The following is a 26,581-nucleotide window of genomic DNA, read 5'->3' on the forward strand; positions in this document are numbered from 1 at the left end:
GTATTTGTAATGAGGCGATTTATATTAAGACTGCAAGTGAAAACTGTGTGACACCCGTGAGAGATGAATAGCATTTGAGATCGCCTCTTATGCTATAATAAAATAATGCATAGGGGAAAAAATAAGATAAGACCGAGGAACATTTTGTTCAAACATTTATTACGTGTCCAAAGGATAAAAGGTCACTGCAATTCCGGCTGGGGAAAAAAATAATTGCTTAAGCACTAAAACTGTAGTGATATCGCAAACATTTCATGAATAATATGTATATATATATATATATATATATATATATATATATATAAAAAAACTATTAAAAAGGTCAACATATGCACAAACATTTACTTTCAGCAAAAATACAGGAAAGACCACAATAGCATTGACAATAAAATAAGCCCGAGTAAAAGGAGAATCTCAAAATGTTCACACATTTCTCAACTATTTACATATTTTGGGAAAGGTTTAGATGATAAAAGCTTCCCTCTTGCCACACAAACAGCAGAGTTTGAAGACTTTAGTCACTGTTGACTGACGGTGGAGTTGAGCAGCCTGGAAGTCACATTCGATTTAGCAGCCTTCGACAGGTCCCTCTGCGAGAGAAACAAAGCAGTCGGTATTCCGTTAGCTGGAGCGACAACGGCTTCCAACACCAATCGTTTGTTTGCTTTACTACATGACATCCTATTCAGAATAATGTGGTGGAGATTTAAATTTAATACTTTGAGATTTTGTTTAATACAAGCATTATTTACTGTATTTCATGCAGATCTTTTTTGGGGTGTCAAAATTTGAAGGGTGAGGTAGAAAAGCACTCACTGAAAATTACATTTTTTTTGGTTGCTATTTCAATGTTATTTTGAAAATTTTGCAGAACTTTTAAGTTAAACTTGAAAGAAATAATTCCTTTTCCCATTTCCAGTTGGGTCACAGCATTGCCACCTCATCAGATGTCTGTTGCAAGTCAAACTCATGTGCGTTGGTGATCGTTAGAACTGCATTTACCGAAAATTCCGAATAGGAGCTTGCAGTACAGTTAAAGGTGATGGTGCAATCTTGAGTATCCTGAGACCTGAGTGCGCCACATGGAGTGTTCCTGTTAGCGACGCTGAGATTTTCCTTGTTCCTCTCAAGTGCACTGGGGGTCTTTGCATGCCCGGGTGTTCGTAGGACGAGACCCTACAAGTTAGAGTTTAATGACTCATCCGGAAGCAAACTTATTACTTGAACCCCCAGTGTCCAGTCCCCGAAAAAAAAAACAAAAAACAAACACACCCCGGATCGGTCACTGTACCTTTGTGCCAGATTGAGGAGGCTTCTGAATTGAAGACTGGCCCATGGCTCTCCCAAAGGCTGGACTGACGAAGCTGTTTGGCGTGGATATGGTTGACATTCCCATCTACAGAAAACACGGAGAGTACAAATCTTAGTTCCAATCTTCCAGAACCACAATGCACGACACATTTCAAGCAAGTGACCTTTCTCTGTTTGCTTGGTGTGGGGGTTCCGCCGATCCGTCTTTTGGACGGTGTCCTCACTGCAGTTCCGTACAACATGTCCTCCTGAGTCTGTTTGCTCTTCTTCAGTTGCTAATTCAAATAAGCGCAAAACACATCTAAGGTCAATCATATTTTTTCCAAAATGTTTGGTTAAAGCTTTCACACACCCTGTCAATTTTCTCCCTCTCCTTCTCGATGTGGTGCTGCTCCCACTGCTGCTGCACATAATCCAGAAACTTCTGCCCGTTGACAAAAAACTCTTTGCCTTGCTCTTGCTCCCACAAATCGATTTTGGCCTTCAGAGCCTTTTCAAGCTGTTGGAGGAGACCCCAAAAAAATACTTGATGGCATCTTCATACGAAACGTGTATTGCTCACAAGACGGTTCCAGTACATGAAACGGAAATTGGTTCAAATAATCTGCTAATGCACAACAAACACCAGACTGGTGGCAAGTAACGAAAAAGAAATAAATGACTATACTTTTGTAGATGCTACTGTTATCTCTACTTGAGTATTTTTCAGATGTTTTCAGTACTCTTTAGTCCCAACATTTTAAAAATCTCTTCACTGGGGAGTAACTGATACCTGCCGCAAACAGCAAAAAAATACACAAGTACCCCACCTCTGCGTATGAAATTATCAAACGCTCAATGGATATGTATGCAATTGGCAATTATCTAACTTTTGTACTTTACAGTCCACACTTTTTTTTAACATTTACAGGAGCTGACTCAATGGTTGACTTCAACTTTTACTCAAGTAAAAGTTCTTCTGCTCAAGTCCAGTGTGTGGGTACTTTTGCCAACTTTGCGCGGTACCTTGGGCAAACTTTTCTGCAAGTCACTTCGCTGCTTCTCCTCCTTCAGCAGATTCCCCCCTCTGTTGTTAAACCTCGAGGCGTCATTAGCTTTCCTCTGAGATGAGAAATGACATCCAATAAAAACACAGACAGCACCCAAAGACCTGTACTTCTGTGGCGTACTCACATCAAGTTCCAAATAAAGAGTCCAATTCTGCTGCCATTTTTTGACACCTTCAAACAGATCTTTGTGGTCCTCAAAGTAGCTCTTGAGAGTTTGGACCTCATCTTCATGCAGTGTGAGAAGCTCCTCAGTGAAGTCATCTGCATTACAGTTACTGCATTAGACTAATAATTGTTCTATCGGTGATGATCCATCACAAATACACCTTAATCTGCACACGTGGATAATGGAATGAGATCTCACTTTTGATCCACAATGCCATTTTCCAACACGTTTATGATTGTGGTTAAGAGTTTGCAGTGTACTTTCTGTGCTCTAAAAACTCCGCAAGATGGCGCCAGACGCGTATCACTCCAGCAGGAACGACTCAGTGGCTCAAGGGGCCTTTCCGACTTGTCAATCACTCGTACAATAATAGCGAATCAGATAGCCATTGTCTTAACACGCCCCTCTCACCGTATTGTCCCACAAGCAATGCTGGTTGTCAGTAGCGGGTGCTTGGAAAAATTAATGCTACGAAGAAAATGGTCCTCAGATGTGCTTGGGGAACGTGCAATTCTGACAAAAGATATCCTGCTAGGTTACAAAGGGCCTGGTAGATTCATTTTCCAAAGCCTAACACAGTTGACAAAGTGTCTACGATGGATTAAGGCTTGCGGAAGACCACACGTACAACTAAATGTGGACAATATCAACAAACGCAAGGCTGTATGTTCGAAGGGAAGTGAGGGAGAAGTAACTTCTGAGTTTGATTGAATTATCATCAGTGCAGGAGAACAACTTTCACTTTGTTAGCATATCACTGACCTGCTGAATGAAGTGTGTAATGTTTTATGCCGAAGAGTCGGGTTAGGGATACGTAAATGCGCCATGTCATGCAAGAGAAATGTCTATTTGCCCATTTGTATCACAGACTTTAAGACAGTGCACTGGATTAGATTACGAGCCAAGTCAAATGAATGCACCTACTTACTTATAAAGACTACAATGATATTACTCATGATCTTTCCAGGTAAAAAGTACTCACCCTGCTTTACATGCGCAGTATGATTCCACTATTTTATCCTGTTGGATTTCAATATGAAGTTTGTGAGGCGTCAAAACGTTTTTGCATCGATCGCTAACGTTTCGCTGTAACTCTGACATTGCGTCCTGCTCAGTCCAAAATCTTAATTCCGTTTAATTATACTTGCGTGAAATAGTTGAGACCTCTCTTTAGAACTCTGTTGGACAAGTCTGACGCATTTGGCAAAACACACACCTAAATATTATTTGAATACATGACAGAGAATCGATTTCAAACCTGTTCTGCTCAGTCGCCATTTTGGAAGCTTGTGCGACATGGCAAATGTAACTAAGGGGGGCGGAGCTTAAGATCGCCGTCAAAAAGGTCCATTAAGCCTACTGTTCTAAAATGATTTTCAAAGAATATTTGTGAGCCCAATATTTCGTGTCCAGTAAACATATATACACTGTATAATTCATAGCAGGGAAGATTGTGCCGCTATAGCAAAATGTAGTCACCATTGTGATAATGAAGAAAAGCCTCGCGCTGTTCTTGGCTGTAGAAGCACATTTCCCAGTAAAGAGAAATCTCGCCTCTGATAGCCCCGATCACACTTTTCATGCTGTGAAGTTTCAGCAGTTCGAGGCGCTGGACCTCAGCCTGAAGCTGGAACCAATGAATACGAGCGTTAATACAAAAAAACAACACTGTTGCACTATGTGACTTGTGATTTATTTTCAAATGATTAACATTTCTTACTGCCTGAATGTTCCTCTTTTTGGACATGATCATGTGCTCAGAAAAATCTCCTCTCTCCTCCAAAGGAATCTTCAGCCTGTCCCACAGTTCCTGGACCTTCGTGCGGAGTTGTGCGCAGAGCTCCTCATTCTCCGCCTTGCGCTTTTGCAACTGGTGCGGGTCGGTCAGGTTGTGATGTTAGACATGACGGAGCGTTGGAGGTAACAATGAAAATGGTTTGCTCACCTGGCTGAGGAGGAGTTTAAGTGAGCTGATGTTTTCAGTCGAGAGACAGAAAGCCTCTTCATCCTCGCACATCACATCCTTTTCAAAACTGGTCTCGGCCTGCCGCTCCAGATCATTCATGCATGTGTTGACCGCCTGCATCACGCTCACAAATTCTTTGTGACGGCGCTCCTGGGATGGTGGAGGGTGCGGGGTGGGGGAGGAAGAAGACCTAATTTAAAATGTAGCGGCACAGTTGGTAAAGGGTTGGCCCCACAGTTCTGAGGTCCCGGGTTCTATCCTGGACCCGCCTGTGTGGAGTTTGAATGTTCTCCCAGTGACTGCATGAGTTTTCTCAGGGCGCTCCAGTTTCCTCCCACATCCCAAAACCATGCAACATTAATTGGACACTCTAAATTGCCCCTAAGTTTGATTGCGAGTGCGGCTGTTTGTCTCTATTTGGGCTCTGATTGGCTGGCGACCATTTCAGGGTGTACCCCGCCTCCTGCCCGTTGAAAGCTGGGATAGGCTCCAGTACTCCCATGACCCTCGTGAGGATAAGTGGCAAAGAAAATGGATGAATGGAGGATTTAAAAAAAAAAAAAAAAAAAAAAGACGTACCTTTTCCTCTGTAAGGTCATCCAGATAGGCCCGGTAGTCCTCTAGTTGTTTGAGGGACGGAGTTGCCTCCTGATTGATGCTAAAAGGGCTGGTGCAAATGATGTCACACAGCTCGCGGTCTTTGACAACGAGACTCTTGAGATCCTCCATTCTCTGCCTCTTATGCTCCTTCATGAGCTCCAAATGAGTGCGGCTGTTCTTCTCCATCTGCAGCATGGTACAATCTTTCTCCTCCTTCCGGCACACATATAGAGCATTAGAAAACTAATCACTTTCGAGCATTAAGAACTGAGTTCCAAAAATGTACCTCAAAAGGGGGCATCTGAAGTTCACTGCACAGTTGACTAATTTCTTTCTGCCAGGATTCAATGTTTTTCAATACTCGGGTTTTCATTTCCTCTTCCTCGACTATCATCCTGTCCAGCAAATCCTGCAGACATGCCAGAGAGTCTATTAGTCAGCCAGCGACTGTTGTGAGGAACTGTTAAGCGTATTGCACCGGTCTTACTTTGATGTGCTTGTGAACCACATTAGTTCTCTGGAGGCGTTGCTCCTCCGAAATTCCAATTTCATCCCAAATATCCTGCAACTTAAAAAGAGCTCTGTTGAGGTAAGCAACAGACTCCGCGGCATGGACTTCACTGGAAGACAAGCAAGATGGAAAAGCAAGTCATTTCCTATTCAAGCAACAAAATGCTTTTAATCTAGTTGTTTAGTCTATGCATTTTTGTCATTTTACTCAGTTTTGGACTTTCCTTTAGCTATAGCTCTATGTTGGTATTAACTGGTCTTTAATGTTTCTCATTTCTTTGCCTTTGTAAAAAAAAATAATAAAGAAAAAAATTCAGCTTTGCTTACTGCATGAAGAATAGCGCTAAAAAATTAACTTGCCTTGTGGTTAAGTTTGACTATAACCAGAATAGTGATTCCCAATCACAAGAAACCTTCAGAAGTGCATCAGGGTTTGATGAAATTTAATTGTATTAGTCTGAAGAAAGAAAAATACTCCATCCTTGTTCCATCTATGCCGTTGGCGTTTTGAACTGATCAACCTCCACACATACCACAGAATTTTAGCTTTGTGTTCAAGATAACAGGCCTTGTTTTCACATAAAGTAACTATTTGTGATACATCTGAGTAGACTTCATTTCTTATAATTTATTAAGTCTAGCCATTTCTATAACACATTCGTGGTGTGTTCCTGAATATGTGGCTTGGTTCAATAAAAGTTAAATATTGCACTAAACGTACGTTAACTAGCATGAGTTGAGCTAGCTTTTGACGCAGTTCTCCCAATGAATTTGGATAACGGCTCGCGTTTGCCTCGAAAGGGCACCGATAACGTCCGTTCTTCGCAAGGCCCAGTGGCGACATTATAGCGCAACCGAAACTGCGTAGATTAGAAAATAAGTGGGCCAAAACTAAACCAGCCACTTCTGCCCAGTTTCCGCATATACCGCTTAATAAGAACAGCCCCGCCAAACTGCAGGTAAGATACCAACCTCACCCTCATGTTGCCACCGCAGACTATTTAAAAAAAAAAAAAAGAAAAAAAACAAAACCTCAAGCGTGTGCCCTACAACTGGATGTCGAATAGTTCGGCTGGCCGTCTCCTTTCGGTCACCAGTTCCAGTTGATTTGCGTCGACGCCACCCGACATTTGAAATCTGCTGCAACAGGACCCGTGCGCTTTGATTGGCTCCTAGCGGTGACGTCACCTAAACACTTCCGGCCGAACGCTCGCGTGTCAGACGTGCAACACAGAACGTGTACCGATGCACAAATGTAGTTTTTAAAAATTTGATTGACCCCCAAATTGAAAAAGAATGCTGAAAATCTAAACATAAAAAAAAAAACAAAAACGTAAACAACACTAGTGTGACATCCTGCAGCGCCTCCCATGTCTGGAGACCGAATTTTCAGTCCTCCACTTGTTGTTAGACTTGTCGCCTATAGGAGGCCTCAAAGCTATCAATTTTTGGTCAGATTCGCCAGATGCAATCAGAGAAAGTGAGTGCAAAAATAACACGAAGCACAAATAATTTCTAGCCGCTGTGAATTGAAGGACAAAAAGATGAAATTAGCTCATGATAACAACAGGAAAAAAAAATGCATTGTTGTATCGTTTTTTTTTTTTTTTTTCCAGAATAGTAGTTTGCAGTGTTTAGTCTGTCACATTATTTTAAATCATGCCATGGAGAGAAGTAGTATAATAACAAAGTATTGTTACATTTTTACTCCTACTGCTGTAAATGACTTGTTTACCACAAAGGTATTTTCATGTATATGTCCTTTCATTCCCTCCTCTTTGTCCCATCCACCAGCATCCTCCAGCTCTGACACACATTACCCGCTAATTTACCTCGTCATAATTTTCTAGACTTACATTTTTTACAATTATGAAGATGGCTCTGATTGAGTTAACCTCCTTTGCATTTCAGTCCACAGCCAAGTAATTTCCTTACGACCTTTACTCGGGCAGCCATTCAGCCAGCTATGTGGTGGCCAACACAGGCACCCAAGTAAAAGAACAGTTTCACTGTTCTGTTTTTCCGACTTGGATGCGGACAGCGTGGGTTCATTTCCCGCTCAGCCATGGTGGGGACGTGAGTGCCGATGGTTATTCGTGTCTGTGTGTGCCGTGCGACTGACTGGCAACCAGTTCAGGGTGTACGCTGCCTTTCGCCCTAGGTCAACTGGGACAGGCTGCAGCACCCCGGGAACAATATAAGCAGTCTTGTGGATGGATGGAGTCACAATATGTCTCTGGTGGGTGCGGTTAAAATAATGCTGTTGTCAAAACAGCTTGACTTTCTGCATGTACCGAGACAATCTTTCAGCGAAAGAGTCTAGGACATTGTTGTAAATAGATGGTCGTCAATGTCCTCTGTTTAGAGCAGGTGTGTCAAACTCACTTTTGTCGTGGACCACATTGTAGTTACGATTTCCCTCGGAGGGCTGCTATGGTGAAACCATAGAAAACCTGAACCGTCTCATCATATTTGCACGTGAAATTTACGAACTAGTTTTGGAATCAGAAATCAAGCGTAATGGGTTTTTTCACCATTGTTCATGTCTGGTAACACAAAAATGCTGATAATGTTTCAACATTATCATTTATGATATATGACAATTTGAAATGTTGGGACATATTTTCACAAGAATCACAGATTTTGACGCCGATGATTTGCCTTCACGGGCCACATAAAATCAAGTGGCGGGCCAGATCTGGCCCCCCGGGCCTTGAGTTTGACACCTGTGGTCTTGAGTGAGCCTTTCTTCCTTTACCTAAATTGACTTGCAACCAATCCTACTCAGCATATGATACCGTGATGGCTTTATCAACTTTATTGATTTGGCACGACAAAAAGTATTTACAATATATTTTCCTGGGTGTCAAAAGAAGATAAAATGAAACAATTAGGGAAATATGAAGCCAATATTTCACAGGAAGCAAATAAATAATAATGCAGTTGCAAGCACAAAATACCGTATCAATCAAATTTCCTCATCAGTGAGGGTACAGTTGTGTATAGAAGCTCCTTAGTACTTCCTCACTGAACTGGTAGGTCAACTTCTTTTTCACCTTTTGAATTTCCCCAGTTTTTCCGTAGTTCCTCAGAGCACGAGCCATTTTTTGGTAGGTCATTTTTTTACGATTTCCTTTCTGCACTCCCCAGTGGCTCGCCAGGGCCTCTTTGTGTTTTGTGGAGAACTGGAAGATGCCCTTTTCCTGGTCCACCCACCAGATAGAGTCACTCATGTCGCCGCTTCTCAGCAAGTTCAAGAGAAACTGGTACAAGCGAATTTTCCTTTTGGTGTCTAGATTGCAAAAAATATGGCACCCATTGTGGAATTCTTTTTCTTTTCTTTTTTCTTTTTTAATTTTAATGAGTCTGCTCAAACACCGAAGAGTGTGATACTCACTTGTGTCTTTCTTGATGGAAGGCAGGTTGTGGTATTCAGACGCATCTTCACTTTCTGATACTTCAAGTGGGGGGCTGACACCTCTTTGTTCTTCCTCTGAGTAGTACTGGACGGGTGAAACTGGGTTTTGGTACTGATAGTATAGTGATGAGGTGTAATTCGGGATCTTCAAGACAAAATGTAAACAACATTGAGAAGAAAATATTGACTGTTAGTGTACTGCAATGCATTCATTGTCGGGTTTGTCTAGTCATCTAAAAAGAGGATGTAAGTGACATCATATTTTGCCCTTTTGTTTAACGTCATTTTTTTGTTTTGTTTTTTATTGCTATGTTCATCTGGCTAGCTCATCATTGCTGGAAACGTTTCAATTAATCAGAAATTTCTCAGGACATTTTTCTTTCTTTAGTCAAACTTTTTTCTTCCGTGAGCTCTTTCATCTCATAAAGATTTCATAGCTTAAATGCCTCTGAGAGTAAAAATAGCAGCAATATCCATTTGACGCAGTGGTCCGTCATCAGCAACGTTCACCCACACTGTATGACTCACATCTTCAACTAAGCCAGTGGTTTTCAAACTGGGGGGCGCAGCGTTATGACAGGGGTGGGGGTGTGGGGGTCTACCATGAACAAGTTTCACACTCAGCAGATGGAGGGAGCTAAACTTACTGCCAAGCACACAAACCCACACCAGTCACTGAAATGACATTAAATGAAATGATGAAAAATATTAAATGTTCGCAAAAAAAGGTTAGATTTTTTTTTTTTTGCTGGCTTGATAAACTCTACAGTGTAATTTTTCAACTGTAAAATTGACCACTGCAGTGATTATTGCAAGATAAACCCATTTGTATTTTTAGAAAACGTGTGTTTGTGTGGGACGGTGGGAGTGGGGGGCAAACTAAATTAGTTGTTGATTGTCTTTTCTGTGCAATGCAACATGCTTAATATTTTTTTTTCAAATGTGTAGTGAAAAGGTATTTACTGTATTTTAGGGGTCTTGAACAGAGCCCCCTAAAATAACTAAAGGAATAAAAATAGCCCCAGACACTGTGCTGGACTTCTGTGGGCTGAAATACTGTGCATGCAGGAATTTTGAATTTGAATAATTTATATTTGACTTTGAATGTACACACTTGAAAAACCTCTTTATAAAAAAGGAATTTGAAAAACATTTCTTGAATTTTTAATTGTTTAATTTGGAAAATTGCATTTCAAAATGGAATCTGAACAGTATAATTTGAAATTGAATTTATGTTTGGAACTGAAGTCAATCGATCTTGAAAAGGAATGTCAGAAAATTTAATTTGTATCTGCAATAACATTTCTAATGACTTCTTTACGCATTTGGTTTGTTCATTTCAGATTCAGTTTGACAAAGTCAATTTCAAATTAGCCACGACTGACATCCGGGAACTTTAAGGAATAGCAATCGATCGGCCATACACGGATCTTCACTTTGGCCAATCAGGTCCGACATAGTGGCTCTCTAGTCCGGCCCTTTTGCTGCTTTTGTCCATTTTCCACATGTCAGAGGTTAGCGGGCTGACATTGGGCCTGCACAGTTTTGAACCAACCAATGTCCATTATCGAAGAGCCTCACAAGGGTCGCGGGATTGCCGGAGCCTAACCCAGCTAACATTGGGTAAATGGTGGACTACACCCTGAACAACGGCACACATGAATGATAATATCAATGGCCTCACTTGTGGTAGCACTGAGAGAGGCGGATCCAGGTGAAGATGACCGTCAGCACCATAGCGGTAAGGTTGAAGTTGTTGAGGAGCCACACACTGAAGCTCTGTTAAATGACTTGATGGAAAATGGTCAAATTCTCCAGGCTGGACATGCTCCAAGTGCAAACTCCATCTGTAGTCTGAGAGTCAGCACACATTTGGCTTGGAGCCATGCAGCTCATTATGGTAACGTTTATTGAGTTCCAGAATTCCATTCAAAAACTTTCATAGAATATAGATTCAGGGCCCGCAATTCAAACAATCTGTTTATCTTTACATCATTTGGACTACCACCCACTAAAGAAATCAGTCCAAATTTTGCAGGCCAGAAATGTTTTGAACTGAGTGTCACACACTAATCACCTACTAAACTCAAAGCAAACCATTAAATTGCTTCAGTTTGGTTGAATCATCTCAGTTGGATTCAAAGTTGGAAAGACTGAAGACTTGAAAACTGGCCAGAAGACCATCATTGATCCCCTCCATAGGATGGGGAAGTCACAAAAACCACGAGCCATGGAGCCTGCTGGTTCACGGAGTGCTGTGTCCGAGCATATCAACGGAATGTTTTGTGGAAGGACAAAATGTGTCAGGTGAAGATTCACCAGCAAACAAGATGAACATTGGCTTCAATGGACTACCAAACAAAGAAGATTCAAGAATCTAGCAGTGATCCAGAATGTTTGGAATGAATTGGGAGTCACAGCTTCAAAAACCACCACATTCAGACCTATCCGGGACATGGGGTACAACTGTCTGGTTGCTCGGGTCATGCCACTTCTAAGCCTGATCCGAGGTTCGAAGTGTCTCAGCTGGGCAAAGAAGAACTCGACTCTCTGCCAATGGTCCAAGGTTCGCTTTTCTGATTAAAGTAACATGTGCCTTTCATTTGAAAATCAAGGACCAAGGGTTTGGAGGAAGACTAGAGAAGGAGAGAACCCGAGCTGCTTGAGGTCGGTCCGAAATATCTACAATCATTAATTGAGGCGCTATGTCCAGTGCAGGTGTTGGTAAACACTGCCTTCTTAAATTCAAGGTCACCGCAACGATCTACCAAAAAGCTTTAGAGGACTTCATGATTCCTTATGCTGAGGATCTATATGCAAATGCCACTTTCATCTTCCAGTAGGATCTGGCCCCAACCCATATTGGCAGAAACGCCAAAACCTGGTTTGATGCCAATGCCATCACAGTGCTTCACTGCCCAGCCCAACTCACCGGATCGAAACCCAAGTGATCCCTCATGCTGATTGCCTCAATGCCACAGTGCATTGAGCCGGTGATTAAAGCCAAGGGATTCCCAACCAAGTATTGAAGATGAACATGTTTTGAACGTATCATATTTTCATTGGTTTTAATGTGACCCTCATTTTTCCCCAACAAAACCTGAGAACTAAATGGTGAATTCTATTTTTTTGAATTCCCAATGTTGTGAGTTTTACAAGATGGATGCCCAAATTCTGTAAATACGTAAAAAAAAATACCTGAACTTGTTCCTATAACTGACCATGAATGTATAACTGATGAAAGTTAATTTTTTTGAATGGAATTATGGAATGATATCAGAATGTTTTTGAAAGACCTTATCAAATCATCTTACCATCATAAACATCCCCCACACTAGTGAGACAAGGGTACAACTCTGGCGGGGCTCGATAACTCTCTGGCTCACTTTGAATATTATCCTCAGAGGCCTTTTGTGGAAGGAAAGGGACAATAAAATGAGATTCTAACTTTACAATTGTACAAAAAAACTTCAATAAAAGAGTAGTTTAATCAATATGACCAACTCTGTCTACTATTTGGTGATTTCACCTTAAACTACACGTGTTAAATACAATACTGTACATGCTACATAGTTCTGCTTCTGTAGTAGTATGTTGTGAAATGTACGTCCATTCCCAAGACATGTCACCTATTATCTAAAGAAATACAAAGACAAGTATTGCACAACAAGGTAAAGTCACCGGAAGCTGCCTCAAAGTGTGCCAAAAGTTATCCATGTTGTGTTAAGGGTTGCATTGTCAAATTCTAAAAAAAAAATCAATTATAATGCTCCCCCCAAAAGTAGTCCTCCAACTCAAAAAAAGAGACAACATCCAAACGTACATGCTACAGCAACAAATAAAAATAACCGTGATACCGATTAGAAAAGAACTCGGTTTGCTGTACGCGTGCGGACTGAAAACGATGAAAGAACAAAGACTTACAGGTGGTATGACATAGCCTTCCATTGCGTGCTATTCGAATATCGAAGCAGATCATAAATGGTAACTGTCTTGTGTTGCCTCAGTGACGACAACACAGTAACTTTGACAAATAGGAAGTGAGAGTCCCATGTCCGCGGTCCCAACAGTCGATTGTCCACCTCTACTTCCCTGAAGGCTAATTGCAGTACTCTTTAGAATCCCGTCTCACAGATCTTTACAGTATGGTCGATTCAATCAGGCACAAATAAGTGAACTTCAATTCTAGAGTATATAATGTGTCTCTTTTACCAATCCTAACAAACGTCTATACGATATTGGATGTTTATTTGTGTCCTGGCAGACTCTGAAACCAAAAGAGAAGCCTGGAATCCGTTCTGTTCCTCTTTTGGTTAGGAATTATGGTTTTATTTGAGGAAGTTTTGAACATGAGAATGAAACTCGCTGAAGAGGTCGCTTTTGTTACAGTTTCCTGCCCTAAGACATTCACAAATCTCCACTTAACGTGTGTATCTGACGAACTGATCGAAATGCATCTGTTTTACCCTTCACTCTTACTCTGTACTATACTTTTGTCTTGGGAAAAGATGCAGATGCCTTTGACTTTTTCGCTTTAGCTCTTTGGTTTAGTGTGGATTGACATGCTCAGTCTGTTAATACATTAGGAGAAGAATGAGGAACTATGGAAGCTGGAACTGTCTGGAAAAAAATATATATCCATCCATTTTCTTAGCTGCTTATCCTCACAAGGGTCGCTGGGAGTGCTGGAGCCTATCCCAGCTGTCAACGAGCAGGAGGCGGTGTACACCCTGAACCGGTCGCCAGCCAATCGCAGGGCACATAGAAACGAAATACCAGTCCCCCTCACAATCACACCTAGGGGCAATTCAGAGTGTCCAATTAATCTTGAATGTTTTGGGAATGTGGGAGGAAACAGGAGTGCCCAGAGAAAACCCACGCAGGCACAGAAAGAATATGGAAACTCTACACAAGGAGGGCTGGGCTTGAACCCGAGTCCTCAGAAATGTGAGGCCAACACTCTCCAGCTGCCCGTATATATAGCCTCAATTAATCCATTGAGCATTCTATCAATTAATAAATGATAATCGTTAAATCAAAACAAATATTTTCAATTAGTCCCCCCCCCCCCCCCCCCGCCCACTGCCTCAAAATGCGCTTCCACTAGATGGCCACTTAACCTGTGTAACTTTATGTATCTTTGGGAAAAGTGATCAACGAAATAGAGTTGGATTCCATTAGTATATTGAGACGAGATCATATAATTTTTTTGGGGAGGGGCGGGGGAATTTTTGTTTAGTGGGGTGACACTTTTTATTAATGTGAAATATGTAGGTTTCTTGGCTTTTGCTCACGAAAAGAAACGCTGACCCAATCGACCCAACCGTGTGTTTGTGTCAGCGTCAAGAGCGGAACAAAATGTATTTTTTTTCCTCCTTTTTTGTTGTCGCCATCTAGTGGAAGTTGCGTGTTTTTGGAAGGACCAATTCAGTATCCGGGCTCGATCGAGCTGAAGGAGGCAACCAAAACAACATCGCATCAGGCCTCTTAGTGCGGCGATGCTGGCTCCGAAGCTGACAAGGTCTTGATGAGGGGATTTGTCCACACGGCACACGCATGGAAGGAGCATGGCTGCGATGAGGACTTTAACGGCGGCGGGTCTCGTCCTGGCCTTGTGCGCCCTCGGCCTGATCGCGGTGGCCATCGGCACCGACAACTGGTACGAGACGGACGCCAGGAGGCACCGAGAGCGCTGCAAGAATTACTCGAACAAGAGGACCGACCCGGGCTACATCTACATCTCCAACAACAACCTCCCGCTGCGCGTGCTACCGAAGGGGAGCGCCGAGTCCGAGTCCGAGTCCGAGGCGGAGGCGGAGGGGAGCTGGCTGCCGAGGATGGCGAGGATGCGGGCTCGGAGGCACCTTGCGCCGATGGAGTCGCTGTGCAATCGCCATTTCAACTCCACCGTCACCGGACTGTGGAGGAAGTGTCACCGGGTGGGATTTGACTTGGAGACGGAGGATTTAATCTTTAAAGGTATAATTGTCGGTGCGTGTGTGCGCGCGCGCGCGCGCGTGTGTGGAATGCGTATAAACATCTTGCGCAATCCAACAATACAAGTCACAGGTCAGCATAAAAAAATGTGCAGCAACAGAAGCCTTGGCGTCCTTCTCCATCTTGGTGTGGGTGGATTGATGCACTGGGTGGATGATGGAAGGTTGTTTTTTTTGTGTGCATTGGGCTTAAGGGGAGAAAGGGGGAGGGGGCAGGGGGGGGCGGCTTTTCTTCTTCATATCGTTTCAGGGTTTATGAGACACCCCCTCTTTCCATGTGTCTTTTGCTTCCACAGGACTGGTTGCACGTTGCACGCCAATAAAATACTACTACTCGTCTTCAGCACTGCCCAGAAATGTGCCCATCAACCTGACGAAGACGATCAAGCAGGATGAGTGGCACGCGCTCCGTGAGTCTTTTGTTTTTGCTCATAATGTGTGAGCTGCAAATGAGAACTAGCAACAACAAACAGCCGCCTTCCAACTCCTTCTTTTGCAGATCTGCAGAGGATGACGGTCAGTTTCATCGGCATGGCCATATCCATCATCTTTTTTGGCTGGACCATCGGCGTGCTGGGTTGTTGGAAGGCACATGACCTCATGCAGTATGTTGCTGGCCTGCTCTTCCTCATGGGAGGTAAACCGCAGTACGCCAAATCACCACACGAGGGCGGCCAGCGCCTTCTCAAATGTACCCAGCACAGCAATAAATATATAACCACATCTATCCACCCGTCTATTTTCCATATCACAAGGCATTTATTTTATATTAAATCCCAAGCCATGCCACCAAAAAATAAAAATAAAAACCGGCATACAGGTGCATGCAGTATCTGACCAAGCCTTTATGAGGCCCTTGGCAGAATAGAATTATGGGTCCCTCTGTGTCAAAAACAAGACAGAAAAAAACCCACAAACAGATGAACTCTTCAGGCCGTAAATACAACGTAAGTACACTAAAAACAGTGGCAGCTAGACTTAAGAGTTTCTTTTAGCTTTGTGTAGTGTGTTAAATCAACGTTAAGTCAACACTGTACAGGATGATGAAATCATCAAAATTTTGTCTCAATTTATGGTCCAAATTTAGTGTGAAATCTGGGCCCATTTAAATCAACCAAAAGCTATTATTTATATTACTATTTATTTGTATTAATGGCAAGTGCTGAATATAGAGATATGTAGTAGCTTCTGCTATTTAGTAGAAGAAGATTTCATTGTTCTGAAGATCATAATACATAGATTAACAAAGATCAGACATGTGCACATGCAGGCCCCAAGTGGTGCACAAGCACCAGCCCTTTTGGACAAGGACAAAAGAATTGCCTTTTTACTGGAGCCCATTTATTCCCGCGATCTGACGGGATTATCAATATGGTCTGAAACTGGTTGGTGCTGACAGTCTTAATTATTAAACGTTTTCAGTATTTACAACCAAAACTCTTCATGTGTGTGGGGGAAGCCAACTTCTCCCAAGTCATGACGCCAAGAATTGTGAAATGGAATAGAATGTAGCCAATCAAAGAAGAGCCCTGACTCAAGAACATCAGAATATATATTTTATATTTTGTTGTTGTTGTTTTTTTATAATTCAAAACTCTCACCTCCGGGCCCTTAGGTAACACTTGGGTAGCTTTGTGTTTGTGTAACTTTGCGTTACAATATTATATATTAAAATGTTAAATGGCAGATGTTTTTTCATGTCCACGTGTGGGCTGTGTATCAGATAATACATATTTTAATATTTGAAAAATCCTTCTGTGTGTACTGGGCCCAAATCTACTGTAAAAGTGAAATGCAGCAAAAAATAATTGAACATTTTTTATGCTAATGGGAATCAGCGTATATGACACCGTAACTATAAACAGTGTTGTACCTGAGCACTTGAAAGTGAAGTGAATTTAATATTTATGCCTGATGAATGTTATTGTGAACAAGCTCGTTCTGTTCATTTTGGTTCAAAATAATGTGTCCGGTTACTTTCGAGACTTCCAGGAGAAACCATAAATGATGCTTCATATGAAAGGGGGAAATGCCTTACTTGGCAACCGGGCCACCCATGTGAGGAGAGAGAGAGTTCACATCCTTGGTTTTCTCAATTAGCCAGATAACCATTTGAGGCTGCCCACCCCCCCCAAAAAGAAAAGAAAAATGAAACCAAAATTGCAAATAATTGGAAAAAATGATGTATAAAAAAGAAAATTTGCAGATGCCAAACTGTGAGTGTGCAAGGGTTCGCTCTAATCCCCCAAAACAAACAAACAAACAAACAAACAAAAACACAAACAAACATATATATATATGTACAAAATAAAGAAACCGGGGCATGGAGTCTCAAACAAATGTACTTTATTTACTTTGCAATTAAAACACAACCCTGTAAAAAACAATAATCATGGTTGAATGAACAGTATACCTTAATTATAGTAGCTTGGCTTGTTTTTGATGCGATAACTTTATCACAGTGAGCCCTTGAGCCATTGATCAAAACTGTGTTTCAATAAATTTGACTTTTTTATTTGGGGGGGAGGGGTTGTAATTATTGTACACTTCCGATGTTTACGTTGGCCTACCATTTCAAATCTGTCACGTGTTTGACTTCCTCCTGACAGGGACGTGCTGCATCATCTCCCTCTGCACGTGTGTGGCGGGAATCAACTTCGAACTGTCGCGTTACCCTCGCCACATGTTTGGAATACCAGAGGACATCAGTCACGGCTACGGCTGGTCCATGTTCTGCGCGTGGGGCGGACTGGGGCTGACCTTGCTGGCCGGCTTCCTGTGCACGCTGGCCCCCTCCCTCTACCCGCCGCACACCCCCGTGGCTCACAAGCCGCGGCAGGAGAACGGCTGCGTGTGACGGGGCCCGCGCTAACTTGAGACAGACAAAGCGGCCATCTGCGTCCAGGATGTTTTGCGGGGATCCTGCAGCGTGCGGCGTGGCACCAAGAAAGCACAACAACATGAGGGCAGAGGGAGAGGTGGATAGTGGAGAGTGAAGGTGACTCCAGTTCAGCCCATGAGTGTTATCGCCTGCTCTCCAAGAGGACAGTACTGTAGCTCAGCACATTTGTAAAGACACCCCCGCCTCCCATCTGACAAAAAGAGAATAGCACAACCTTGAAGCTGTATCAAATATGAAATCATATGGATGTGTACTGTCCCATTTTGGAAGGGCAACAGTGTATCATTATGTATCATTCAACACAAGTTATGTACATGTACCTTTTGAACAGTATGTATGCGGATGGGTTTTGTGTTTATTCAAGGGGAAAAAAATATGCCACATTAAGTCCAAACTGTGTCCGACTGACGTGTTTTTGTTGTCCGTGAGGTCGTCTACCCCATTGGAATATTTTTGAAAAATAAAACAGCCATGCGAAAGATCATGGGCTCTCTTTTTGTAGACACTGCATCTGGGGGAGGGGTGGGGCATAAATGGCCGTGGATTAAGATTTTCGTGCAAGCGGAATAACGCTTGCTGTGCGTGTTTGGGCTGCCACACTGAGGGGTGTCTTTTGCACAGAGATCTCACTGTGCCACATTTAAAGGGAGTGAGATGAGCCACTGTGATTGGCAAGTAGGCTGTTCACACCCCCACAGTGGCAGAGCTCGCCCACCTGCATAATCGTCGGGCTACCTTGTTCCAAGATATTTACTTTGGTCACAAAACTAGGGCATCATGTCCAACACATACCGACGCACATGCACAACACAAGCTACACTTCCACAATCTATTGAAATGTATCAAAAATTCTGCAAAGATAATCAATCTCAGTTTCAATATAGTAAAACATGTTTTCTTTAACAGTGTCTGGTGAAAGTATTCCATGGTGACTCCTTAAATGTCCTTAAATAATTATTTCTGTGCTGTGTGTGACTAATATATGAAGTAATCTCTGTAGTAAATGGCTCTTTTAAAAGTAGTTTTACAAAATGTCAGTGTGATGTGGATACAATCACCCCCCCCCCCTTTTTTTTTAAATACCTTTCTGTATTTGGTGAAAGTTAAGGAGGTATTGTTGCTGTTATATTCAGTTAAAACAGAAACTGGGGCAAATCAGCTCCCTGGGTGGGGGCAGTAACTTGATGTTCTTCTGTTTCACTTCTGTTTTTAATTTACAGTATATGTGTATGTATGTTTTTAATATCATTAATATCTTTCGTGAGTGTAGTTCAAAACCGACACGTTCCACAGACAACGTGACAACTATACAGATTTACACGTGTATGTACGTACGGTATATGACTGACAAGGGGGCACACTGGCTACAAAGCTCTAATGTCTTGCCCACAACGTTTACAAGAGGGTAAATCTGAGTAAGATTAAATCCAAATGCTGTCTTTACTCACTTCCTGAGGTTTCTTTGGCTACAAACTGCTCCTCTTTACAACTATTTCGCTGAAAGCAGATTTCAAATCTTTCAATGATTATTTGCAGCTGCAACCATGGAAGATATTCCATGTGTGCATTGAAACCATCTGTCCATCCTTTTTCTGAGCCGCTTATCCTCACAGGGGTCGCGGGAGTGCTCTAGCCTATTCTTGCTGTCAGCGGGCAGGAGGCGGGGTACACCCTGAACTGGTTGCCAGCCAATCACAGGGCACATAGAGACAAACAGGCACACTCACAATCACACCAAGGGGCAATTCAGTGTCCAATTAATGTTGCATGTTTTTGGGATGTGGGAGAAAACCGGAGTCCCTTCAAACTCACTCAGGCACGTGGAGAACATGCAAACTCCACACAGGCGGGACTTGGATTCAAAACCCAGTCCTCAGGACTGTGAGGCATTCCGTAGGTGTGAATGTGAATGGTTGTTTGTTTCTACATGTCCTGCGATTGGCTGGCAACCAGGTCAGGGTGTACCCCACCTCCAGCCCAAAGTTTGCTGGAATTGCCTCCAGCACACACAGGACTCTAGTGAGGATAGGCGGCTCAGAAATGGTTGGACGTATAAATAAAAAACAAACAAAAAAAAAAAAACGATGTGTGTTACTCTGAATTTATAGTACAAGTGCTGGCAGCAAATATTCTTGTTTGTAGCAGTAAAGCCAAGGCAGCGCAATCACAAAGCAGAACAAGTATTTGGGCCAAATCACACAAGCCTCACTCGGCTTCGGAGACTTTGGTAGTGTACAACTGCATAGCGTCATCCTTCAAAGTCGTTTGAATACTTGTATTTCTTGTGCATCTTAATTACATCAAAACCTGAGATATAATCCAGCTCACCTGTGATTAATTAGGACAAGTGCAATAAGTAATTGATGGCTGGCTGGATGGAGGAAAGTTCAGGGAGGCCAAACAGTGTATTCCTGCCAAAATGATTCATCCAAACTACTTGAAACATTTTTTGAAATGATCAAACCAGTTCCAAATGAAGGAATGATATCATTGCTGGTGCATGAGACAGAATCCTCCTTAGAAACAAATCATCACCGGACCAAACATTATCACTTAGTAAGTCCTGTCTGCTGTCTAAATCAACAAATTTACACCTCGCTAGTTTGAGCTACTAATTTTATTGGCTCCCTTGGACATAAAAAGCCTGTTGTGCAAAGTGCTTATGAACTGCGGCTGGCAGATGTAGACGGTGGGGTAAAAATACCTTCAAAAATGGTGGTGCTGAAGAACTTTTATATGTTTAAGTCAAAGAATGCCATCAGAATTAGCTACCTATTCTCATCCGCTTAGAGAGCTGGAGCCTATCCTGGCTGATTTAATGTGAACGCCAGACAAACAAAACATCTGTATGAAAGTCAGCTTTGTGAACCACTATGCGGTCGCAACGATGCTCATTATCGGACTTTGCGTCGTAGAACCCATCTTCTTTTGTATATAAACATCTACCTAGCATCTACCGTTTATCGTTGTTAAGTTCATAGGTGAGCTGGACCCTATCCTAGCGGAATTTGGATGAAAAGCTGGACAGCATACACCCTGGACTGGTCGCCAGTTGGTCGACTGGGATCTGCTGTGTATGAACAGAAATAGCAAATCAAACGAGGTGAAACACACACAAATAAATAAAGAAAGAGTTGTAAAATTAAAGGCCTATCCCAGCTGTCAACGGGCAGGAGGCGGGGTACACCCTGAACTGGTTGCCAGCCAATCACAGGGCAGATAGAGACAAACAGGCACACTCACAATCACACCCAGGGGCAATTTAGAGTGTCCAATTCGTGTTGCAGGTTTTTGGGATGTGGGAGGAAACTGGAGTGCCCAGAGAAAACCCACGCAGGCACGGGGAGAACATGCAAACTCCACACAGGCGGGGCCGGGATCAAACCTGCGTCCTCAGAACTGTGAGGCCAAAGCTTTACCAGCTGAGGCACTGTGCTGCCCCCAAACTAATTATTAATCAGAAAAATGATAATACTCACCTACAGGGGCAGTTATGTAATATAATGGGGCACGAAGTAAGGGGCAAGAGATGTGTCACATGCCTATTCTGCAAAGAAAAACAGTGCAGCTCAGCTTCTGACCCGGGGGAATCACGGAACAGGAACAAAGAGGATTGTGGGTCAAATGCAACTTCCAGCGCCTTTTCAGATGGAGCCAAAGCGATAAATGACTTTATCAGTTTTCTTTTAGCTCAGAAATTCACACGATACTATGTTACTGTTGCCTCTGTCCCTATCTATCAGTTCCTAGTGACTCACAAACTTTGCCTTTGCCTTTACAGACGTGGTTTTATGAACTGACAAAGGGCCCGCTCCAAAAACCAGTTTCCAAAAACTTGGAAGAACGTCTTGGTAAAACGAAGAATGGCTCGTTAAGCGATTAGGAGGTGTTCCCCCATTTTAGTAGTCTCGCTTCATGTCAGTGTCGTGTGCGCGTTAGGGAGGGCTGAGTGCTTCAGGTCAAATCTGAATCACATTCCTGACCTGTCTATGTTTGTGCTTTCAAAATGTCAGTGAGGAGAAGGCATTCTTTGAACAGCAGGCCTCCCCACTCCAAACCATCCCGACCACGCCGCAAAAATGTATGCTTTAGCTGGAAGAATTAATGACAGGTCCCCCCCACTCTCTCCCCAAAAAAGAATTATGGTGAGCGCTTTTGTGAACCTCTATAGGTTTAACATACACGGCAGATTTTTTTTCCCCTGCAGTCTTTCGGTCAGAGCAGAGCCGTCGGCCGCTCCCCTCGAATTTCCAGAGCTGGGCGGACATATAAGGTTTCTGTGCACAGCGAGCTCCCGCTTCTTCGGACATTGGTGCGCCGCTATAGTATGAAACAGAGCTGTTTTGAAAAAGGGGTCCCAGAGGGGAAGCCGGAGTGTGAGGGAAACCAGAGAGAGGAAATCACACCCAGTCGGGCCCACCGGCAGGCAGCACATCTGGCCCCCCCAAAAAACATACAAAGGCATCATCTCTGGCACATTTATTGGTAGGCGCTTGTTGCAGACAAGAACGAGAACATACACAGACAGAAAATATAGCACCACTTCCGGTCATTAGCAGGAGTGGGATGTGTTTAAGCGCAGGAATTCTATGCTAATGTTTCCCAGGAAATAGATTATGCCGGAAATCACTGTGCACGTACAACCTTAAACGACAGACATGTTTCAATTTAAAATATAGACGGTCCAGCTGTATATTTACAAACGGATACAGTATATCATAATAGAGAATATAGAAAAGGTACAGATGTTCTATTTTGAAATATGTCTGCACATAAAAATATAGGCGCACATTACTTTTCCAACACACTTAATTTCGACCAAAATACAATGTAACAATGCAGAGGAAGACAATTGCGCTTTTGGAAATGTTTTCCATTTATTGCATGTCTTTGTTGTTTTGTTTGTTTCCAAAATGTACGTATAAGCCACCACAACATTTCCACAAAACCCGAATTGTTATAAATTGATTCCAAAGAGTAGCCGTTGTCTTTGGATAAACACATTTTATTGTCCAAGTAGAATGCTTCCAGATGGAGCTGGGAAGCAGTGAGACGACCCAGACGAAAATTCAAAACGGCCACTTTTTTTTTTCTTTCTTTTGGATGGGACACGCAAGTTTCTATTCTATAAAGACATATCAAATAAAGTTTTATAGCTTTTCAGGTTCTGGTATAAAAATAACCAAACATTAATATATGTTAGCTTGACATTATTTAGTTAGAAAAAAAAAAGGAAATTACTGTAATATACAGGGCTTGTAACAACTGGTGTATATTTTTAAGGGATATGCAGAGCTATTTATGACCATCTTCTTTATCACCCCCACTGAGAGATAAGATGAGAAAGACCAATTGAATGGCGAACATATTTACACTCTCTCCCCCCAGTGGATTTCTTCTGGGGTGTTGTCAAAAAAGAAAGCATATCAAAGAAAACCTCCATCCATCCATTTTCTTCACCGCTTATCCTCACGGGGGTCACGGGAAGCGCCGGAGCCCACAAAGAAAACCTGACATGAAAATGTATAAGAGAAGCGTGCCACGAAATTGACGACAAAAAGACCTTTGTGTGGCAAGGTGTGCTTGAGTACACAAACAAAAAAACAATAATATGTTAAGCAATTTGTTCTGGATGGTATGTTATTTTAATTGTAATGCTATTAAGCCATTGCTTCTTTTTCATATAAACATTTTATGCAGTCCTTATTTTTGCGACTCCTGTACAAAAAGTGTAAATCAATACACAGTAATGAAGGACTCAGGGAGCTCCGTGCAAACAGTTTTCACATTTCTTTAGTCTGTCTTTTGTCTCAGAGGAATGCGCTTATGTGTGTGTTCTGTCCCATTTGCTAATGACACATCTTTCAAGAGCTCCACAGACAGACGGTTCCCACGTGAATGGACTATGATATCGGATTGAGATATTGTGTTTTAAGGCGGCTCAGTCTGCTCCCATGGCTGCGAACGATGAGAGAGAGCAGCTCCTGTTTGTCCCTCAGCCCCACCGAGATGTCCTTGGTGTGCCTCAGGCTGTCCCTGACGTCCCCCACTTGTTTGAGCACAAAGCCGCTCAGTTGTTGCTCCTCTCTCAGCTCGCTCTCTTGGCTCTGCTTGAACTTCACCTCCAGCTCCTCCAGAGATTTGTCCACGCCGGAGAAAGCCTCAGTGATCTGAGATATCTCTCTCAGGAGGAAGCGGCCGTACGTGTCCTCTCCGTCCAGGTCGTTGGCAACCACTAGCCCGATGCTCTCCAGAAGCCGCGCCGAGTCCTCTGCCTGAAGCCGGGCGAGGATCAGCTCCTCGCGCACCAGCTCGTCACTTTCCTCCTCCGCCACGGAACACGGGGAGCCGTCCGAGAATCTGAAGACCATCTGGCACTTTTCCGGGTCTTCCGTTTCCTCGTAGTCGCCGTCCGGGACGTAGAAGTGATGGAAAGTGCCGTTGGAGATCTCGGCTTGCAGGGGCCCGCTGTAGACCGCCGAGCCGAGCGGCAGGCATGCGAGCACGATGAGCACCAGAGGATTCATCGTGCGCCTCCTCGCCACAACCCAGCATGTGCGCTGGCAGTCGGAACAGGCGCACGGTTTTCATCCAGGGTCATGTTACACAGCCGCCCCTTTCTTCCCCGTCCTCGCCCCTGAAGGCACAGCGTGGTAAAATGAGCTGGGGCCCCCCTGCGGGCCCAGGTCAACATGATGACCACGTAAAGCTAACGTCATGCTCACACACACACCATTATGCGCATATAAAAACAACACAACCAAAACAATATAAAATTACAAAAGCAATAATCTTCAGTTTTGATCGACACTGTAAGAAAGAGTGTGTTTATTATGATGGTTGTACATTATCAGAGGAATTAAATTAGATCAGTCTTTCCCAACTTTGAACCTTATCACGCTGAGACATATTTCACATTAGAAAAATCTCATAGCACACCACCAAACGAAAAATGCCACAGAAATTAATTACAATTATCATACACCACCGCAAAATGGTTCAGCTGGTAAGGCGATGGCCTCACAGTTCTGAGGACCCGGGTTCGATGCCAGCCCTGACTGTGGAGTTTGCATGTTCTCCACGTGCCTGCGTGGGTTTTCTCTGGGCACCCCGGTTTCCTCCCACATCCCAAAAACATGCAACCTTAATTGGACACTCTAAATTGACCCTAGGCATGATTGTGAGTGCGGCTGTTTGTCTCCATGTGCCCTGCGATTGGCTGGCGACCAGTTCAGGGTGTACCCTGCCTCCTGCCCATTGACAGCTGGGACAGGCTCCAGTGCTCCCCGTGACCCTCGTGAGGATAAGCGGCAAAAAAAAAAATGGATGAACGATATATCAATGACAGTGTAAACTCTTACCAGTCTTTGTATTGTCGGTACACCTCTTGTATTGGAAATATTGTACCGGTGTACCTAAATTTGTGGCCAATAAGGAAGACCATGCAAATTGTATCATTCTGAAATAATAAGAATGATGACAAACATAAAGGACTGTATTGCACTCTATATATAGAGCATGTGCGAGGTTTGTAAAATGTCTACTTTCATTTTAAACTGGGCAAATGCATGTTGGACTTTAAAAAATAGCAAGCGGGCCAACAAAGTCACACAAGGTAGAATCCTTTTCAATCCCCTGCAGTCAAGTAACTTTATGACTTAATGTCTGAAATGTGGTGGAGACAAGATGGTTTTAAAAACTATTAGTTTCCCTCTGCAGACATTGATACTGAATCAACACATTCCGAGGAAAATGTCGGACGGGTTTCTGCGCACACAGGAGCAGTTTTCAAACGGTGTTGAGGATGACTTTAATTATAGTGGACCAGCACCACGGGACTGCCACAAAAGCAAGAGTAGCACCCCAGTGAGTTTATCACGTGATCACATTATAGACACACCACGGGGGTGATGGTCCAATCTGGTGCAAATTCTGGCCTGGATAATTACATCATCAGAGGGTGGTCTCTGTACATGTCAGGAGCAAAACTGGAAACACATGGTCAGCTGGAAACACGAGGATGGAAATAATCGGGTGTGTTGTCGGATGGGTGCTGCTATCGGTCTTGCGTGCAGGCTGTTGAACCTTGAAGGTCCAAATCCTTCCCTTGTTAGCATTTAGAACCAGGTTTCCCGTGTATGTATGTATTTTTTTCAGCTTGTCCCGTTAGGGGTTGCCACAGGGTGTCATCTCATATTTGTTTGGCACAGTTTTTACGCCAGATGCCCTTCCTGACGCAACCCCTCTGCATTTATCCAGGAAGAGAGCTGGAGCCTATCCCACCTAATTACGGGCGAAGGCAGATTACACGCCAAACTGGTCGCTAGCCAGTCGCAGGGCAGATATCGACACGACACCATCACTGAGCGGGAATCGATCCCGCGCTGCCTGCACCAAAGTTAGGCGTTGTGTATCACTGCACCATCAATGACGCAGAGCCAGGTTTCTCATAAGAAATAATATTGCACTAGAAACTGAAATAACAGACCCAGTACTTATTTGGTAAGTAATGAAGCTCTCTGGGGGGGCGGCACAAGACAGTGCAAAGAGGAAGGCTAGTCCCAAGATCAGATAAATGCGGAGGGTTGCATCAGAAAGGACATCCGGGTTGCCCAAAAAAATATGAGCGCAAATCCAAATAATCCCACACCAGATCGGTGGTG

At 43.2% G+C, this 26,581-nt stretch overlaps 4 protein-coding genes across 5 annotated transcripts; 1 reads left to right on the forward strand and 3 right to left on the reverse strand.

Moving 5' to 3' along the window:
* Window positions 1–322: 322 nt before the first annotated feature.
* Window positions 323–6,749, reverse strand: LOC133502581 (protein regulator of cytokinesis 1-like). 2 transcript variants are annotated; one of them, XM_061823562.1, is made up of 14 exons: window positions 6,575–6,749; window positions 5,580–5,712; window positions 5,379–5,501; window positions 5,072–5,305; window positions 4,472–4,642; window positions 4,247–4,396; window positions 4,006–4,153; window positions 2,485–2,621; window positions 2,317–2,412; window positions 1,664–1,810; window positions 1,476–1,586; window positions 1,292–1,396; window positions 1,070–1,176; window positions 323–590 (listed from the first exon to the last, which is right to left on the reverse strand). In XM_061823562.1, the coding sequence occupies exons 1-14, from the start codon at window positions 6,583–6,585 to the stop codon at window positions 557–559; spliced, it is 1,707 nt and encodes a 568-aa protein (XP_061679546.1). In that variant the 5' UTR covers window positions 6,586–6,749; the 3' UTR covers window positions 323–556. The 2 variants fall into 2 exon arrangements, with proteins under 2 accessions (XP_061679546.1, XP_061679545.1); XM_061823561.1 differs by having other exon boundaries at window positions 1,003–1,176; window positions 6,575–6,748.
* A 1,654-nt stretch (window positions 6,750–8,403) lies between these two features.
* On the reverse strand, window positions 8,404–13,060 carry spi1a (Spi-1 proto-oncogene a). The gene is made up of 5 exons (XM_061823579.1): window positions 12,945–13,060; window positions 12,335–12,428; window positions 10,705–10,874; window positions 9,000–9,165; window positions 8,404–8,894 (listed from the first exon to the last, which is right to left on the reverse strand). Exons 1-5 carry the CDS (start codon window positions 12,966–12,968, stop codon window positions 8,584–8,586), a joined length of 765 nt encoding a protein of 254 aa, XP_061679563.1. The 5' UTR covers window positions 12,969–13,060; the 3' UTR covers window positions 8,404–8,583.
* Window positions 13,061–14,435: 1,375 nt separating this feature from the next.
* Window positions 14,436–18,391, forward strand: tmem276a (transmembrane protein 276a). The gene is made up of 4 exons (XM_061823577.1): window positions 14,436–14,999; window positions 15,313–15,426; window positions 15,516–15,653; window positions 17,626–18,391. The coding sequence occupies exons 1-4, from the start codon at window positions 14,588–14,590 to the stop codon at window positions 17,871–17,873; spliced, it is 912 nt and encodes a 303-aa protein (XP_061679561.1). The 5' UTR covers window positions 14,436–14,587; the 3' UTR covers window positions 17,874–18,391.
* A 3,991-nt stretch (window positions 18,392–22,382) lies between these two features.
* Window positions 22,383–24,528, reverse strand: fibina (fin bud initiation factor a). Its single transcript, XM_061822379.1, has one exon. It carries the CDS (start codon window positions 24,443–24,445, stop codon window positions 23,822–23,824), a length of 624 nt encoding a protein of 207 aa, XP_061678363.1. The 5' UTR covers window positions 24,446–24,528; the 3' UTR covers window positions 22,383–23,821.
* Window positions 24,529–26,581: the final 2,053 nt, after the last annotated feature.

Source organism: Syngnathoides biaculeatus, chromosome 6 (genome assembly GCF_019802595.1).
Source record: "Syngnathoides biaculeatus isolate LvHL_M chromosome 6, ASM1980259v1, whole genome shotgun sequence".
Classification (NCBI taxonomy): Eukaryota; Metazoa; Chordata; class Actinopteri; order Syngnathiformes; family Syngnathidae; genus Syngnathoides; species Syngnathoides biaculeatus.

What these genes read in the sequence shown, in the direction of transcription:
- fibina (XM_061822379.1), bottom strand. Translation starts at nt 24,445, where the DNA reads ATGAATCCTCTGGTGCTCATCGTGCTCGCATGCCTGCCGCTCGGCTCG.
- tmem276a (XM_061823577.1), top strand. Translation starts at nt 14,588, where the DNA reads ATGGCTGCGATGAGGACTTTAACGGCGGCGGGTCTCGTCCTGGCCTTG. An exon ending in GGATGAGTGGCACGCGCTCC is followed by an intron (nt 15,427 to 15,515) that starts GTGAGTCTTTTG and finishes CTTCTTTTGCAG; the next exon opens with ATCTGCAGAGGATGACGGTC. An exon ending in CCTGCTCTTCCTCATGGGAG is followed by an intron (nt 15,654 to 17,625) that starts GTAAACCGCAGT and finishes TCCTCCTGACAG; the next exon opens with GGACGTGCTGCATCATCTCC.
- spi1a (XM_061823579.1), bottom strand. Translation starts at nt 12,968, where the DNA reads ATGGAAGGCTATGTCATACCACCT. An exon ending in AAGGCTATGTCATACCACCT is followed by an intron (nt 12,429 to 12,944) that starts GTAAGTCTTTGT and finishes CTTCCACAAAAG; the next exon opens with GCCTCTGAGGATAATATTCA. An exon ending in CTCTCTCAGTGCTACCACAA is followed by an intron (nt 9,166 to 10,704) that starts GTGAGGCCATTG and finishes TTTGTCTTGAAG; the next exon opens with ATCCCGAATTACACCTCATC.
- LOC133502581 (XM_061823561.1), bottom strand. An exon ending in TGCAGAAAAGTTTGCCCAAG is followed by an intron (nt 1,811 to 2,316) that starts GTACCGCGCAAA and finishes CTCCTCCAACAG; the next exon opens with CTTGAAAAGGCTCTGAAGGC. An exon ending in CTCCTCAATCTGGCACAAAG is followed by an intron (nt 1,177 to 1,291) that starts GTACAGTGACCG and finishes TCTAACTTGTAG; the next exon opens with GGTCTCGTCCTACGAACACC.